Here is an 18,138-nt window from a genome sequence, read left to right as displayed (position 1 = left end):
GGAATGTGAGGGCTGCATGATTATTATCTGGCGTGCTCACAGCATCACATAGGTGTGGAGGGAAATAAACTGTCAAGAAGAGAGGACAGCAGCCAAACGAACACCTTACAACAAAATCATGTATCCTACATGGACACTGAAAGAGAGCTTTGGTAAGCTGACATATCGCTAACCCACTAGCATTCTCATATAATACATTTATTTCCAAGCATTGGCAGCTGGCTACATTTGGCAGGTGCTGCCGACTATGGCTTCGTAACATGAAAATACAAGATCGTTACCTCTGCATCGTGTGATGACATCATATTATATTGTGACTATTGTCAGTTTTTGCATGTTTGATCAATGAAATAAATGTTTATTCTAATGTGATTTTGAACTCACCCATTGCGCCTGCTTCCGTACACACACACGGAAAAAAACACACGCAGTATTCTTATCACATGACCTACGCAGTCGGTACCAATCATTTGGGGGAATCAATGAAATCCCACGTTCATGGGCTTTATGACGAAGTCTCGCGAGTTTTCCCGTGTGATCTTGATTGCTATCGCTGAAGAGTAGGAGGAAAATATCAGGTACAGTATTTAAAACAATATATTTTCTTTACCAAAACACAGTTGACTCCTACAAATAGATATTCGCGTTCCTAAACTGACCCTGTGCTTATTTATGTCTGATAGAAATTCATTGAGGCCAAATAGATGGCGTTGTTCTGCTTGATAGCGGCCAGGCTTCAATGTTGTGGTTTTCGTCGAAGGCCGCAGTATTACGTTTCCGGCTTATACCAAAAGGACAGTCACTCAGTTCCCCAACTTTATTTACGAATACGTTACTGACGTTAAAATGACGTCCATGGCAATCTCATACAACAATTTTACAACATTGCAGTTATTCTATTTTAACCTGGCTTCTATGTGCTACATTTAACCGGCCGTCATTGTAAATAATAATTTGTTCATAACTGACTTGCCTAGTTAAATAAATAAAGTAACCTAAATAACTCACTGTAACGTTACAGTACAGCTGACACACCCACTAACTGAAACGTTAAACATTGAGCCTTAGTTTTATTAGTGAAATGGCAATGATCATCAGAAAAAACAACATGTTTTTGCAGAACAATTCATGATGAGTTATGCTGAAAAGCCGGAGGAGATAACGAGAGAGGAGTGGATGGAAAAGCTCAACAATGTCCACATTCAGAGAGCCGACATGAACAGGCTCATCATGAACTACTTGGTGACAGGTAGAGTAAAACACACACATACCATGAACTACCTGGTGACCGGTACAGTAAACCATGCACACACACACATAGGCATACCAAGAAATACCAGGTGCACAAAAAGGGTCTCTAAACAGACAATTGTATGTCTTTGATATCAACAGAGGGGTTTAAGGAGGCAGCTGAGAAGTTCCGTATGGAGTCTGGAATTGAGCCCAGTGTGGACCTGGATTCTCTGGATGAGAGGATAAAGATCCGGGAGATGATCCTGAAGGGACAGATACAGGAGGCCATTGCACTCATCAACAGCCTGCACCCAGAACTGCTCGACACAAACCGCTACCTGTACTTTCACCTACAGGTAAAAAGCAGATGGCCTCTCCCTTTTATTCTTCTGGCAGTCTTATGTGCAGTGTTCCCTTTATTTCATGCAATCTGTTCCTCTCATTATCCTTTTCTTTTGTCCATCCCCCCCTCTGACCGTCCCCTCATACTGATCTGCCGCTCTGCAGCAGCAGCACCTGATTGAGCTGATCCGTCTGAGGGAGACTGAGGCAGCACTAGAGTTTGCTCAGTCCCAGCTGGCCGAGCAGGGGGAGGAGAGCAGAGAGTGTCTGACAGAGATGGAGAGAACCCTGGCCCTGCTGGCCTTCGACAACCCTGAGGAGTCGCCCTTCGGAGACCTCCTCAACACGATGCAGAGGCAGAAGGTGAGGCTTTAATGTCGCATCATAATCTAGAAATAGATAACTTATTCCTTTGTAATTGTACGTTTCTACTATTTAATTGTATTTCTTCAGTAATTGAACTTTTGACTACATTATTGCTGATTTCATGTTCTTCCTGACCACTGTGTGCTTCCTGAAGGTATGGAGTGAAGTGAACCAGTCTGTGCTGGACTACGAGAACAGAGAGTCAACCCCCAAACTGGCCAAGCTCCTCAAACTGCTCCTGTGGGCTCAGAACGAACTTGACCAAAAGAAAGTCAAGTACCCCAAAATGACAGACCTCAGCAAGGGCACGATCGAGGACCCAAAGTGACCGCACACCAGGCTATGTGTGCCGTGGGAAACTAAATGGACTCACCTACTCCCGTCCTATCTATTTATGCTCCGACACAGACTGACTCATACTACTTTTTTCTTTTTTTGTGTGGGTTGCTTTTTGGGAGACTTTGATAACATGGACTGTGCAAACTGGATGGTTTGTATTTTTAAAGTGACTTTCTGACTGAAACTTCAACATCTGAAATATAAACCCTTGTATTTTAATGAAGTAAAATTAGACTTTTGGTTCATGTCTTCGATAGATGGTTACATATTTCACAGTTTCACTATTTTTTTTCTGTCTACTGGCAGGGAAAGTTAGCAATCTTTGCATATGGAGGGTGTGTTTAAAGCCTAAATTAGGCTCTCGGGACTATAATGTGTCAACCTAGAAGAGGAATGAAGGTGTGGTGTTTGGGTAGAACGATTGGTTCCCATTGCTGTGGTCCACTGTCAACATTGTTTTATTTTTCTGAACAAAAACATGCACATTTGAGTTTAATGCTATAGGATAGGGGCCAAAGCTTCTGGGTACTGATGGTGAATGCTTCTAAGCTGCCAATGCCCTGTATCTTTGTCAGAGTTTTATTGCAACTTTAGTTTTCATCCTGTGTTATCTTGAACAAACAAGACAATAATGTGAATACATACAGAGACATCCACTCAGTTCACGGTGGCTGTTTTGCAACCGGATTATTTACATGTATGGAATAAAATACTCTTTTGGAACACTTGATATGCCTAGGTTGTTGTTCATTATATTTGCAACAAAAAATATGTAATGATGATATTGTGTGTGTTATTGTCATCCGTGCGCTAGTTACCGATAGCTTACTTTCTCACAGGAGGGAACAAGTAAGAAATGTCGTTTGAGACACCAATGTGCAGGAATCTCACTTTTTTCCCATCTGATTGCAGGTTATATAATGGTACCTATGCTTGGTACCTCAGGCAGAGGAGCCAACTCATTGAAGATGTTCTGCAGCGTCCCTGGCTGTCCTATGAAGGATGACAACACCAACTACATCGCAACAGAGGATCATCAGACATGCTTTTGCCAAGGGCAGGGTAGTGCATCCATCCCGTAAGTGGTAGACCTACGGAATTTAGGATGAAATGGCCATTCTAGACTAACATTCTGTAGTAGCTGGCTATATTGGGCTGGGTGGTTTTTCTAATATGGACCCTGCTGAGTTTTGCTGTGCAATCCAATCAGGTATTTATGGAAGCTTGTTCCCCCCACTCCAAAAAAAATATCTGACTTTATGAAATAGTAAGTCATAATTATGAGAAGTCATCATGAGATTGTAAGTCATTAACTATGCAAGACAGTTAAGGACAAATTCTTATTTGCAATGACAGCCTAACCCAGCCATGGGACTCCCAATCACAGCTGGATGTGCTGGTTGTGATACAGCCTGGATTCAAACCAGGGACTGTAGTGACACCTCTTGCACTGAGATGCAGTGCCTTAGACCACTGTGCCACTTGGGAGCCAAATACATTTAGGTGATCTGTATCAACTTTCAAGGATAACCTTATGTATATCCTATAGCCAATCACACATTGTGTATGTGAGAGAGAGTTTGTGGTGGTATTGTCCCATATTAATGGATTGGAGAGTTTTGTTGATGTGAGTTAGTGCCTGTGTGATGACATCTGGTTTATCAGATTTAATTAATTTCTGTAACACTTTCAGTTAATAGCTCAGGCATTTATTTCCTTAAATCACTGAACACAGCTTTTGCTCATTTGCAGTTAATTGTTTAATTCCAGCATTCACTTCCAGCATTTGAATCAATTTCTACATTGCCTGCACTGTGTTATTATTTACACACTGTCACATTTCTTTTGTCTTAGTATGCCTCTATGTAAACGTGGGAGTTCTACGACTAGAGGGCGATTGGCCAGATTCTAGGGTCTGTCCTCCCGAAATTGTTGACTGTTTTTGTACTTGCTAGGATTTCTCAGCTGTTAGCAGCCAATGGCTAGCACGTTCTCTTACTGGCAATAAAATGGATGGTTGCCATTTTTGAATCATTACTGAATTATTTAATGTAACAAATCAAACATTAAACCTTGTAAACAATTCATGGTAATTTGTTAACCTTGTAAATGATTCATTTAGACCCCATGTTTATTTTCTTTAATGTGTGTTGTTGCTCTGCTATTAAAAGAGACAGGTAGCTATTTGAGACTTTTTTTTTTAATGGTAATTCATTAACTCAATTCAATTCATTAAAGGGGCAATCTGGGAATGGTACATACATTTTTTTTTTTTTACTTATTAATATATAGCCATTGATTCTTGAATGTATCTTAGAAATGCCTCATGAACAACGGTTTTACTCCACCAACCCAAAATATAAGCTTGTTTTACTCCATTGTTTGTAAACAAACACTGTGTCTATGGAATTGAGAGTGGTTACATTTCTCCTGCCCCATTCCTCAGCTGTTTACCAAATAAAGTGGTGGGGACAATGCTTTATTCTTTGAATCCCAGATTGCCCCTTTAAAAGGGGTCAACCTGCAGATCTATTCAATGTCCATGATCCAAACTTACTATCTCATTATTATGAGTTAATTGATAATGCCAGAGAAGCCGGTGTTTGGAGGATATATTGGCACAGGTGTTGTTAGTCGAGTGCCAGCAAACCGTAATGATTTTCATATTTTTTTTTATTTTTTACTTTCATTTTATTAATTTATACATACAATTTCATCCATCCACAATATATAGTCTCGACACAAATCTAGGGTTGCTACCCAAGCCGGCTGGTTGTTTGTATTATCGGTTTGGTTGCCAGAGACAGGACTCAGTCGTTCAATCTTTTTGTTCTACATTTATGGACACGATCCAGTCGGTTTGTTCTAAATGTTCCTGCTCGCTAGCTAGCCAACTACAGCTAACTTAGTCACACAAGACAAACAGCAAAGTGGCTGCATTTGTTTGTTTAAGCTGTTTTCGAGTGACATGAATTTGGATACATCCATAACAATGAGCTAATGATGTGATTTCACCGGGCATAGAAAATGTGCTCTCTCGTCAGGACAATGTGGAGCTAGCCAAAAACACAGCTAACACAATCACTTAAAACTGAAGCTGGAAATAAAGCAAATGAGCTGCACTTCGTTTAATTTCAGCTGCTTTTTTTATTGATGGTTCTTTATATATCCATAAAAATGATGCTGATTCATGATTTCGACTGGCTGAGAAAAGCTGCCTGTCTGTCTCATCCCGACTCGTTCAACATTACTATGGGACAGCTGGAGATCGAATTTCAATATTGAAACAATGTTGCAAATGTCAGACAGAGAGCAAGGTTTATACAAATATCTGCTGTTGAAACCAAATGTAATTCTAAAAGAAATGTGAGAATGTCTAGATGCTTTTTATAGTGGAGATCAAGTTTATAAATTGCCTGGCTGGGCTGATGGAACAAAGTAAATAGGCATTTTAACCTCAGCTTTAACAGGTGGTCATTTGTGGAATAGACATTGCCTGGAATGCGGTGTTAACCAATAGGATTCAGGATTAGACCCACCCCTTGTATACTATCTCCTAATATTGACTTCCTATATCATTACTTTGATTTACTATCGCATAATTATGGCTTACTATCTCATAGTAAGTCTACTATCTCATAATTTTGAATGATTTCATAATCATGATTTACTATCTCTCCCGATTTGGCCCTCAATCTCATTATGATTTGCAATGTCATAATTATGATTTACTATCTCGTAGTCAGATTTCTTTGGAGGGGGAGGGTGGCGTGAACGGGCTTCCATAGTTATCATCCAGGTTATGTAGCATAGAGTTTCAAGAATATTGCACAGTCATTATGGAGCGCGAACGCCTATGTTGGATGGATGTACTAGGCAGCGATACCCCGGGTGGAAAAGAGAGTGCATTCAAACTGGTTTTCATAGGGACTGAGTAACTTTTTTAACTTACTTCCTGGTGTAACAAACCGTTAGCAGGAAGAAATGCGTGTCTGGAAAAGAAAACGGACACGTGGATTATCATTGCTCCTCTAGTTCCAGGCAAGAGCCACGGAAAAAAACCATCCTCTCTGTGGCTATCTGTTCTTATTCTCCCGTGCTCTTCATCTCATCACACTGCAATACAATAATGGATCCTCGTTAAACGAAAGGAAATGAATGATACGTGGGCGCGAACATCGATCAAAGCGTTTCTTTTTGTCGGCTTTCCTCACTCATTCCATAGCCCACTGAACTGCGACGTGCAGGAAAAAGCAAATCTCAAACATTAGCATCTCTTGTTGAATGGCAATTCTGCAAAAACATGGAAAGTTCTCTGGTCCAGATTTGGTCTGCCTCAAAGAAACCCCGTCAGACACAATCGGTGACGCCGGAGGTCATCAGAAGAATTGGAGTGAACATAACACGAACTGGCCCAGGTGAGTTAACGAAGCAAGATTTTAGTATCCATCATTTCCCCCAAAGACTAAAACTACCATATTAAAATTACGGACGTTTTCTTAGGTTTGTAATAACATAACACTATATGAGAGATGTCTTAGCTAGTTCCTTATTTTGCAAATGCCCTACAAGTTAGAAATGATTTGAGCTCTTGGTGGGTTACTGAAAGTAATTGGCATTGGCAAATTTAATTTTCAGAACATTTTCTCTCCCTTGATATAAGCAAACAAAAAGTACGACTCATACAAATGTAGCTTTGTGTTTGATACTTTTGAGTCTTCTCTAAAAGTTGACACAAAGTGTAGACCTACAATGAAGCCATACTGTAACCATATGAAATGTAGCTAACACTGCTGTGAGGGGCATACCCCCCCAAATACTTGACTTTTAATCAGATACCTGTCAGCTGGTCTCCAGGTTATTTTACTAAGCTGCACACACACAACTTTTGTGACTTTCAAAGCTACTAGGAAGTCTGATAGTCAGGCATTTTATAGAATTTTCTCAGCATCCATCATAGCCTTATCTTTGTCTTGTCAACTAAGGATTCAGCCAATACTTATATCATGAGATGTAGGCTTAACCTAACTAGTTAGTACAATTTAGCATAGATACATTTATACATTTGAAGTAAAGTGAATACGCCTAGTTGGTTAAGTTTAACGTTCTACATGTCTCATGAGCCCCATTTGCTGTTTTTAAAATGTAGAAAAGCAAAATAAATATACATATGTTGGTTTTACTGAGAATATCACACCTACTCTCTCAAACACCACACACACCATTGTCTTTGCTACACAATCATTCCCTGCACCCGCTCTGCAGACCCCTGGCGCGGGTATGGACGGTGGTGCTACTGCTGGGGACCTGTCTGCTGTACTGTGCCCGCGTGGCCATGCCCATCTGTGCCGTCAGCATGGCCGAGAAGTTTAACTGGACCAAGAGGGAACAGGGCATGGTGCTGGGCAGCTTCTTCTGGGGCTACTGCTTCACACAGGTCCTTGGAGGCTACGTCAGCGACAGGTGGGCAACGAGAGGAGATGATAATAGAGTTATTGTCTGTTTGCTCATAAATTTGCACATAAATTGCCTGTTTGCACAACCTGCAGCTGCGCTCACTACATACAATAGCTAGAATAAACAGTGTACATTGCATTACATTTTATTCACCTTTAAACACAGATGGACAATCGGATGATATGAGACCTGCGATTTGAGAATGAAATAGCCCAAGACTGTCTGTTTTACACATTTGTTTTACGTCATACAGCTGCTCCATTGGTACAATAGACTATAAAACAATACATTTTATTTAACTCATATTCACTTCAAAACACCCATTAGCCCAAAAAGCAAAAGAACTCCTGAGGGGATGGTGATAGAATGTCATGGTGCAGAGACACTACTGTACATGCTACAGAGTATAAAGGGAGTGTAGTTTGAGGAGCCAATACCCATTTCAGACAGAGGATGGAGTAATTTACCTTAAATTATAAGGCAGTGTTTATATGGCCTCCTTTCAAACAGCCCCTTATTTAGCACTTATTTGCATTTATAAACCATATAAATACAGTGCATTCGGAAAGTATTCCGTCCCCTGTACTTTTTCAAAAAAAAAAATATGTTACAGCCCTATTCTAAAATTGAATAAAACAAATGTTATTTTATTTCACCTTTTATTTAACCAGGTAGGCCAGTTGAGAACAAGTTCTCATTTGCAATTCCTCATAAATCTACACACAATACCCCATAATGACAAAGCAAAAACAGATTTTTAGACATTTTTGCTAATTTATACAAAATAAAAATCAGAAATACCTTATTTACATAAGTATTTGCTTTGCTTATGAGACTTGAGTTCAGGTGCATCCTGTTTCCATTGATCATCCTTTATTAGAATCCACCTGTGGTAAATTCTATTGATTGGACATGCTTTGGAAAGGCACACACCTGTCTATATAAGATGAAAGTGCATGTCAGAGCAGAAACCAAGCCATGAGGTCGAAGGAATTGTCCACGGAGCTCCGAGACAGGATTGTGTCCAGGAACAGATCTGGGGAAGGGTACCAAAACATTTCTGCAGCATTGAAGGTCTCTAAGAACATGATGGCCTCCATTATTGTTATATGGAAGAAGTTTGGAACCCCGAGAACCTTCCTAGAGCTGTCCGCCCGGCAAAACTGAGCAATTGGGTGAGAAGGGACTTGGTCAGGGAGGTGACCAAGAACCCCATGGTTACTCTTTGATTTGATTAGTCCAAATGAGGACTAAAAGAGATTCTAATCTTCCAAGAGTCCTTCAACATTAAAATACAATTCATAATACGATCACATTTTCACGTAACACACTGTTACAGACATAATACACTGTTACAGACATAACACACTGTTACAGACATAACACACTGTTACAGACATAATACACTGTTACAGACATAACACACTGTTACAGACATAACACACTGTTACAGACATAATACACTGTTACAGACATAATACACTGTTACAGACATAATACACTGTTACAGACATAATACACTGTTACAGACATAACACACTGTTACAGACATAACACACTGTTACAGACATAATACACTGTTACAGACATAATACACTGTTACAGACATAACACACTGTTACAGACATAATACACTGTTACAGACATAATACACTGTTACAGACATAACACACTGTTACAGACATAACACACTGTTACAGACATAACGCACTGTTACAGACATAACACACTGTTACAGACATAACACACTGTTACAGACATAACACACTGTTACAGACATAACACACTGTTACAGACATAACACACTGTTACAGACATAACACACTGTTACCGACATAACACACTGTTACCGACATAACACACTGTTACCGACATAACACACTGTTACAGACATAACACACTGTTACAGACATAACACACTGTTACAGACATAACACACTGTTACAGACATAACACACTGTTACAGACATAACACACTGACATATTGATTAGATAAATACTCTAACAGTCTAAAAAGATGGATTGATTCTTCATCTACCACAGTCCAGCACAACTTTCCTATGTATTCTATTTAAATGGTTTTAAAGTATTGTTTGAATTTATATATTGAAAGGTTTCTGGTTTGCTCAGACAAATTATTCAATTTCTTTATTGTTCTAAATCGAATTGTTATTTTGCCCATTTCTCTTTCCTGTCTGGATAACACATAGATGGGACAATATTTTCCTAGTATTAACTGTCTGTCTCTCACCAACTGAATACTTTTGTGAAGAGTTTTAAATGGTGTATACTATGGAATATAATGCGCATGTTTTTTTTCTCAATTATCTTGTTGATTGATGACCAATCAAGCGCTTTGAGCATGACTACAACAGAAGAACCATGTCTCCACCTTAAAACAATGCTTGCTGCTTTGTTCTGTGCAATCTGCAGCCTCCTAATTTGAAAAATAGCCTCTCGTTTTGTCCTGGTTTCCAGTGGTTTGCAGAAGAGGATGTCTTCCTTAATTGACCCCCCATAAACGTAAACGGACATATACCAGGAGCTGTGCCAGGCCAGCCAGGTCTGTTGACTCATCCAGCTCTATAATTCACTGGCTTGTATGCGAAGCAGTAATTGTTTCAAAACATGTCCTGCCTTGTCACTGATGTGTTGTGAAACAGTGTTGTTTGATGAAGGCATTGTCGGAATATTTTTTGGGGGTCTTTCCCCCAGCATTATCTCAGCCATATCCACGGCAGCAGGAAGAATTAAGTCCTCCACAATAGTATGGAGCTTGCCTGTCCTAGCCACTCGGTAGCTCACCATTTAAGATTCTTCTAGTCCCTTCTTATTAATGGTATCTGTTGCTTTTACACATGTCTTACTACTCAAAAGTAATCTTAAATCTCGCTCAAACTCAGGTGTCTTATTTTTCAAATTGCCATGTTTTGTTTCTAAATGTCCGCACAAGAGTGACGGTTTCATCGCGTTTGACAAACTCCTCACAAGTCCTCATCTGACAGCTTCGTTAAATAGTACCCGCAAAACACCAGTCTCAACGTCAGCAGTGACGAGGCGACTCCGGGACGCTGGCCTTCTAGGCAGAGTTCCTCTGTCCAGTGTCTGTTCTTTCTCCCAGATTAATATTTTCGTTTTATTGGCCAGTCTGGCTTTTTCTTTGCAACTCTGCCTAGAAGGCCAGCATCCTGGAGTCGCCTCTTCACTGTTGACGTTGAGACTGGTGTTTTGCAGGTACTATTTAATGAACCTGTCAGATCAATGGTATATTACAGATGATCAATGCATGTGTCCAAACGGTGACCCAATTTCAGTTGATGATCTAGTAGTATCATTAACCATATGCCGAGAACTGTGGTTTGAAACAAATCTCATCAATTTAGTTCTATTTGAATTATTACGATACTTCCAGTTTATATCAAAATCACCCTGTTACTATCTGTGGCCTGGTCAAAAGTCATTCAGATAGGACACCTTGGAGCTAGGAGGTCTATACACACCCTACCAATATGGGTGCCTAGTGAGGCAGATGTACATTAACCCATAGTGCCTCTATTTCAAATCAAATTTATTTATATAGCTGATATCTCAAAGTGCTGTACAGAAACCCAGCCTAAAACCCCAAACAGCAAGCAATGCAGGTGTAGAAGCACGGTGGCTAGTAAAAACTCCCTAGAAAGGCCAGAATCTAGGAAGAAACCTAGAGAGGAACCAGGCTGAGGGGTGGCCAGTCCTCTTCTGGCTGTGCCGGGTGGAAATTATAACAGAACATGGCCAAGATGTTCATAGATGACCAGCAGTGTCAAATAATAATAATCACAGTAGTTGTCGAGGGTGCAACAAGTCAGCACCTCAGGAGTAAATGTCAGTTGGCTTTTCATAGCCGATCATTCAGAGTATCTCTACCGCTCCTGCTGTCTCTAGAGAGTTGAAAACAGCAGGTCTGGGACAGGTAGCACGTTCGGTGAACAGGTCAGTGTTCCATAGCCACAGGCAGAACAGTTGAAACTGGAGCAGCAGCACGACCAGGTGACTGGAGACAGCAAGGAGTCATCAGGCCAGGTAGTCCTGAAGCATGGTCCTAGGGCTCAGGTCCTCCGAGAGAGAAAGAAAGAGCGAGTTAGAGAGAGCATACTTAAATTCACACAGGACACCGGATAAGACAGGAGAAATACTCCAGATATAACAGACTGACCCTAGTCCCCCGACACATAAACTACTGCAGCATAAATACTGGAGGCTGAGACAGGAGGGGTCGGGAGACTGTGTCCCCATCCGACGATACCCCCGGATAGGGCCAAACAGGCCGGATATAACCCCACCCACTTTGTCAAAGCACAGCTTCCACACCGCTAGAGGGATATCTTCAACCACCAACTTACCATCCTGAGACAAGGCTGAGTATAGCCCACAAAGATCTCCGCCACGGCACAACCCAAGGGGGGAGGGGGTGTGCCAACCCGGACAGGAAGATCACGTCAGTGACTCAACCCACTCAAGTGACGCACCCCTCCTAGGGACGGCATGGAAGAGCACCAGTGACTCAGCCCCTGTAACAGGGTTAGAGGCAGAGAATCCCAGTGGAGAGAGGGGAACCGGCCAGGCAGAGACAGCAAGGGCGGTTCGTTGCTCCAGTGCCTTTCCTTTCACCTTCACACTCCTGGGTCAGACTACACTCAATCATAGGATCTACTGAAGAGATGAGTCTTCAGTAAAGACTTAAAGGTTGAGACCGAGTCTGCGTCTCTCACATGGGTAGGCAGAAAATTCTATAAAAATGGAGCTCTATAGGAGAAAGCCCTGCCTCCAGCCATTTGCTTAGAAATTCTAGGGACAATTAGGAGGCCTGCGTCTTGTGACTGTAGCTTACATGTAGGTATATACCGGCAGGACCAAATCGGAAAGATCGGTATGAGCAAGCCTATGTAATGCTTTGTAGATTAGCAGTAAAACCTTAATCAATATGGGTGCCTTGACAAGGCCATCCCATAGTGCCTCTATTTGACCTAGATTAAGGTCATCCCTCCTCTTAAAAGGTATATGATTCTGAATATACAGTGCAACACCCCCACCATTCCTGTTCCAGTCCCTTCTCAGTAGACTATATCCTTGAATGTTCATTTGCCCATCATTTACAGATGCATCTAAATGCATTTCGGTCGTAGTCAAAATATGAATATTATTTACGTTGACCAAGTTAAAAACCTAATGTATTTTGTTAGGAAGGGTACATACATTAACCTGAGCTATATGCAGCCCTTTCCTTATCAAGTGAAGATCAATAGAGCATGTATTCATTATAGTAGAAGTTGTCATGATACACTACAACACACAAACTCAAATTTGAACATTAAATGAAAATAGCCAGGGAGTTGCTCTAGAGTCCTGATACAGTTGCCTGTTGATGTAAAGTTTATCCATCACCATGGAGACTTGTTGATTCAGCAATGCTTTTCCTTCATAATGGGATACTGTTTTTTTTCTCCTTTCATTGATCTCGGTGGGGAAGTGATCATTCATTCCAAAATCAGTGTTTCTGAGTTCTCTCCCCATGTTCTTCGTCATTTCCTTTTGCTTAAATGTATCAAAACATGCAATAATAGCCTGTGGCCTATTTCCAGAGGCCTTGCCTATTCTATGGACTGGAGAAAGTGGAATTACGCACAACATCCGTGGGCAGTTTTAGTTGAGTTGACATAAAGTCTCGGACTGTGTCCTTACAGCCTCTGCTGTTGTCATTCTCCGGTATCCCTGAAAATATTAGATTGTTCCGCATTGATGGACACTGTACATCAAGCAAGGTTTCTTTAAGTTGTTTGTTCTCCCTTTGCACCACCTCCACCTTGCTATGAATAGAGTCTACAGTACCTTTCAGCGCCGTGTTCTCTTTCCTTATATCATCAATCTGACGTTGGCTGAATTCTAGACTAGCACATAATGCTTTGATGTCCTCTCGTAATATATCCAAGATATCAAGTTTGGCAAGCCTTTCATTGATGAATTTTAACAAGTCTACATCCATATCCGTAAACCTCTCTCCACATGTGCCTTCTTGCTTGGGGATGGTTTGGTGCCATCGTTGATACAGCTTGGCCAACTTGGTTTGTTTTGTTGATTGAGTTTGTTGTCCTCAGCAGTGCTCGAGTCCTCCGTAACCAGCGACGCGTTTCTTTTTGAGTTCGCAAGTATCTCTCGTCAATGAATCGTTCAAGCTCCTCAGCGGTTTGAGTCATCCAGCGTGTTTGCAGGCAGAGTTAAACAAAAATAACAAAACAATGGATGAATCTTTCCGGTAGATACACACAATAAAACATGTTTAAACTATTGAGTACTCACTCGTGGTTGGAGGAAGTGCTAGTGTTAGAGGATAAGAGAAACACTGTTGTATGGTTAGCAAGTTTTCAGTAGGTCAGTAGGTCAGTGACACAGGCAACACAGATCGCTGTGTCGGCTGATGGTCGAATCTATTCAAAAGGAAAACCTGACAGAGCTCCAGAGTTCCTCTGTGGAAATAGGAGAACCTTCCAGAAGGACAATCATCTCTGTAGCACTCCACCATTCAGGCCTTTATGGTGGAGAGGCCAGACGGAAACCACCTCAGTAAAAGGCACATAACATCCTACTTGAAGTTTGCCAAAAGGCACCTAAAGACTCTCAGACCATGATAAACAAGATTCTCTGGTCTGATGAAACCAATGTTGTGCTCTTTGGCCTGAATGCCAAGCGTCAAGTCTGAAGGAAACCTGGCACCATTCCTTCGGTGAAGCATGCTGGTGGCAGCATCATGCTGTGAGGATGTTTTTCATCGGCAGGGACTGGGAGAATAGTCAGGATCGAAGGAAAGGTGAACAGAGAAAAGTAAAGGGAGATACTTGATGAAAACCTGCTCCAGAACACTCAGGACTTCAGACTGGGGCAAAGGTTCACCTTCCAACAGGACATCGACCATAAGCACACAACCAAGACACCGCAGTCTCTCAATGTCCTTGCGTGGTCCAGCGTGGTCCAGCCAGAGCCCGGACTTTCAAAGAGACCTGAAAATAGCTGTGCAGCAACGCTCCCCATCCAACCTGACAGAGCTTGAGAGAATCTGCAAAGAATGGGAGAAACTCCCCAAATACAGGTGTGCCAAGCTTGTAGCGTCATACCCAAGAAGCGTTGAGGCTGTAATCGCGGCCAAAGATGCTTCAACAATGTAATGAGTAAAGTGTCTGAATACTTATGTAAATGTCATATTTAATTTTTATATAAAAAAAAAAAAAACATTTGCAAGAAATTCTCAACCTGTTTATCTTTGTCATTATGGGGAATTGTGTGTAAGGGGGGGGGGGGGACTTTTAAATCTATCCATTTTAGAATAAGGCTGTAAGGTAACAAAATGTGGAAAAAGTCTGAATACTTGCCCGAATGCACTGTATATATCAGGTCGTAACTGGCAATTTGGGAGGGTTGGGGGTTGTTGTTTGAACATGGGGTCTGTTTGCAGTTCAAATTAAGGAGGTGTTAAACAATAGAAGTTTTTAATGAATTTACCTTAAAAAAAAAAACAGAGAATCATTCACACAGACCCAATTCCTGTATTTTGGATACAGGGTCTGTGAAAATGCAGGAAAAATGAATACATTCATTTTTTTCTTGGAGAACCCCTTTCAGAAATACGAAAAGGCTGTTTTTTAATTGAAGTTATTGTAAATTTGTGGGATTTTGGTCTGTGTATGAAAGGGATACAAGATAAACCTGGAGTTATGAGTGGAATTTGAAGGGCATTATGTGACCGTTAGTATTATACTGTGTGTTGTTTGAGGAGTGCACAGCCCTTGTGTCGGTGTCTGGGTGGTGAAAAGGGTGACAGCAATGACGTTGACGTCCTTGGTTAGTTGTGCTTGCTTTGTATGCTGATGTCAAAGCAGATCAAATCATCCAATGTCAGTCATTTTTCAATTACATTGCCTGGCAGTTGTGTTTCCTGGTAGGGAAGATGAGTACCAAGACATTTTAAGTGACTGCAGACTAAAATGGCAGTCTAAAAGGTATTTAATGATTCTCTGTTTCTTCACATGGCCTGTTGATGTTTAGGGTCATCTCACATCTTGCCAACGGAGGAAATAAGTAATCGAGCGTTCAAAGTTCAGAAGCCTCTGCTCTCAACTCCTCCCCCATAAATCAATGACCTGAAACGGTCTTAACTCCACTGAAACAGTTTAGATTTGGCCAAACACCTGAAGCTATTATCATATGATTCTGATTTTCAATCCTTTTGTCAGAAACCTGAAGCTATTATCATATGATTCTGATTTTCAACACATTTGTCAGAAACCTGAAGCTGTTATCATATGATTCTGATTTTCAACACATTTGTCAGAAACCTGAAGCTGTTATCATATGATTCTGATTTTCAACACATTTGTCAGAAACCTGAAGCTATTATCATATGATTCTGATTTTCAACACATTTGTCAGAAACCTGAAGCTGTTATCATATGATTCTGATTTTCAACACATTTGTCAGAAACCTGAAGCTGTTATCATATGATTCTGATTTTCAACACATTTGTCAGAAACCTGAAGCTGTTATCATATGATTCTGATTTTCAACACCTTTTTCAGAAACCTGAAGCTATTATCATATGATTCTGATTTTCAATTATTTTGTCAGAAACCTGAAGCTATTATCATATGATTCTGATTTTCAATTCTTTCAGATATTTGAGGAAGCACCCAGGAAATGGGCAGCTGATAATGGGAAGTAGCCTCCTTGTCTCCTTTTCTTCATTTGCATTGTTCTGACAACAGAATAGGTGAAAGCTAATTGTTGGAGACCAACTGGATCACTTGGTTTCATGTATGCATGTTGTTGTGAATAGTGCAAATGAAGCAGGTTAGATGAGAAAATACATGTTGTACTATTGAGAGATGCGTAATTCTTATCATCTGGTTACAGTACTGTGTCTTTCCTTCAGGTTGTAGATTGAGAGTATGTCATCATTGTAACTGTCATCTACTTGTATCACTGTTTCATCATTCTCTTCCCCTCAGGGTTGGAGGAGGAGGTTAGTAGTCCAGTAGTAATGATAGTGTTGTTATATGACTCCATCTCTGCCCCTCAGGGTTGGAGGAGGAGGTTAGTAGTCCAGTAGTAATGATAGTGTTGTTATATGACTCCATCTCTGCCCCTCAGGGTTGGAGGAGGAGGTTAGTAGTCCAGTAGTAATGATAGTGTTGTAATATTACTCCATCTCTGCCCCTCAGGGTTGGAGGAGGAGGTTAATAGTCCAGTAGTAATGATAGTGTTGTTATATGACTCCATCTCTGCCCCTCAGGGTTGGAGGAGGAGGTTAGTAGTCCAGTAGTAATGATAGTGTTGTTGTATTACTCCATCTCTGCCCCTCAGGGTTGGAGGAGGAGGTTAGTAGTCCAGTAGTAATGATAGTGTTGTTATATGACTCCATCTCTTCCCCTCAGGGTTGGAGGAGGAGGTTAGTAGTCCAGTAGTAATGATAGTGTTGTTGTATTACTCCATCTCTGCCCCTCAGGGTTGGAGGAGGAGGTTAGTAGTCCAGTAGTAATGATAGTGTTGTTGTATTACTCCATCTCTTCCCCTCAGGGTTGGAGGAGGTTGTTAGTAGTCCAGTAGTAATGATAGTGTTGTTATATGACTCCATCTCTGCCCCTCAGGGTTGGAGGAGGAGGTTAGTAGTCCAGTAGTAATGATAGTGTTGTTATATGACTCCATCTCTGCCCCTCAGTTGGAGGAGGAGGTTAGTAGTCCAGTAGTAATGATAGTGTTGTTATTGCTCCATCTCTTCCCCTCAGGGTTGGAGGAGGAGGTTAGTAGTCCAGTAGTAATGATAGTGTTGTTATATGACTCCATCTCTTCCCCTCAGGGTTGGAGGAGGAGGTTAGTAGTCCAGTAGTAATGATAGTGTTGTTATATGACTCCATCTCTGCCCCTCAGGGTTGGAGGAGGAGGTTAGTAGTCCAGTAGTAATGATAGTGTTGTTGTATTACTCCATCTCTGCCCCTCAGGGTTGGAGGAGGAGGTTAGTAGTCCAGTAGTAATGATAGTGTTGTTATATTACTCCATCTCTTCCCCTCAGGGTTGGAGGAGGAGGTTAGTAGTCCAGTAGTAATGATAGTGTTGTTGTATTACTCCATCTCTGCCCCTCAGGGTTGGAGGAGGAGGTTAGTAGTCCAGTAGTAATGATAGTGTTGTTATTACTCCATCTCTTCCCCTCAGGGTTGGAGGAGGAGGTTAGTAGTCCAGTAGTAATGATAGTGTTGTTATATGACTCCATCTCTGCCCCTCAGGGTTGGAGGAGGAGGTTAGTAGTCCAGTAGTAATGATAGTGTTGTTATATTACTCCATCTCTTCCCCTCAGGGTTGGAGGAGGAGGTTAGTAG

General features: G+C 41.2%; 2 protein-coding genes across 2 annotated transcripts in view; both read left to right on the top strand.

The window, feature by feature from the left end:
* The first annotated feature begins 524 nt into the window (after window positions 1–524).
* LOC139376326 (glucose-induced degradation protein 8-B homolog) lies at window positions 525–3,008 on the top strand. The gene is made up of 5 exons (XM_071118719.1): window positions 525–578; window positions 1,121–1,249; window positions 1,393–1,589; window positions 1,741–1,938; window positions 2,096–3,008. The coding sequence occupies exons 2-5, from the start codon at window positions 1,129–1,131 to the stop codon at window positions 2,267–2,269; spliced, it is 690 nt and encodes a 229-aa protein (XP_070974820.1). The 5' UTR covers window positions 525–578; window positions 1,121–1,128; the 3' UTR covers window positions 2,270–3,008.
* Window positions 3,009–6,218: 3,210 nt separating this feature from the next.
* The window catches only part of LOC139376325 (voltage-gated purine nucleotide uniporter SLC17A9-like), a 36,495-nt gene continuing 24,575 nt past the window's right edge, over window positions 6,219–18,138 (top strand). Inside the window, exons 1-2 of the mRNA XM_071118718.1 lie at window positions 6,219–6,698; window positions 7,546–7,743. Of these exons, the coding sequence (XP_070974819.1) occupies window positions 6,565–6,698; window positions 7,546–7,743 (332 nt within the window). The 5' untranslated portion in view covers window positions 6,219–6,564. The remainder of the gene's footprint in view (window positions 6,699–7,545; window positions 7,744–18,138) is intronic.

This window comes from Oncorhynchus clarkii, chromosome 20, assembly GCF_045791955.1.
Source record: "Oncorhynchus clarkii lewisi isolate Uvic-CL-2024 chromosome 20, UVic_Ocla_1.0, whole genome shotgun sequence".
Classification (NCBI taxonomy): Eukaryota; Metazoa; Chordata; class Actinopteri; order Salmoniformes; family Salmonidae; genus Oncorhynchus; species Oncorhynchus clarkii.
Note: the sequence above shows the minus strand (reverse complement) of the source record. Positions and strands in the feature narration are given on the sequence as shown.

Coding starts and splice junctions, on each gene's coding strand:
- LOC139376326 (XM_071118719.1), top strand. CDS start 1,129: ATGATGAGTTATGCTGAAAAGCCGGAGGAGATAACGAGAGAGGAGTGG. Junction 1,250..1,392: donor CATGAACTACTTGGTGACAG/GTAGAGTAAAAC, acceptor TGATATCAACAG/AGGGGTTTAAGGAGGCAGCT. Junction 1,590..1,740: donor ACCTGTACTTTCACCTACAG/GTAAAAAGCAGA, acceptor GCCGCTCTGCAG/CAGCAGCACCTGATTGAGCT.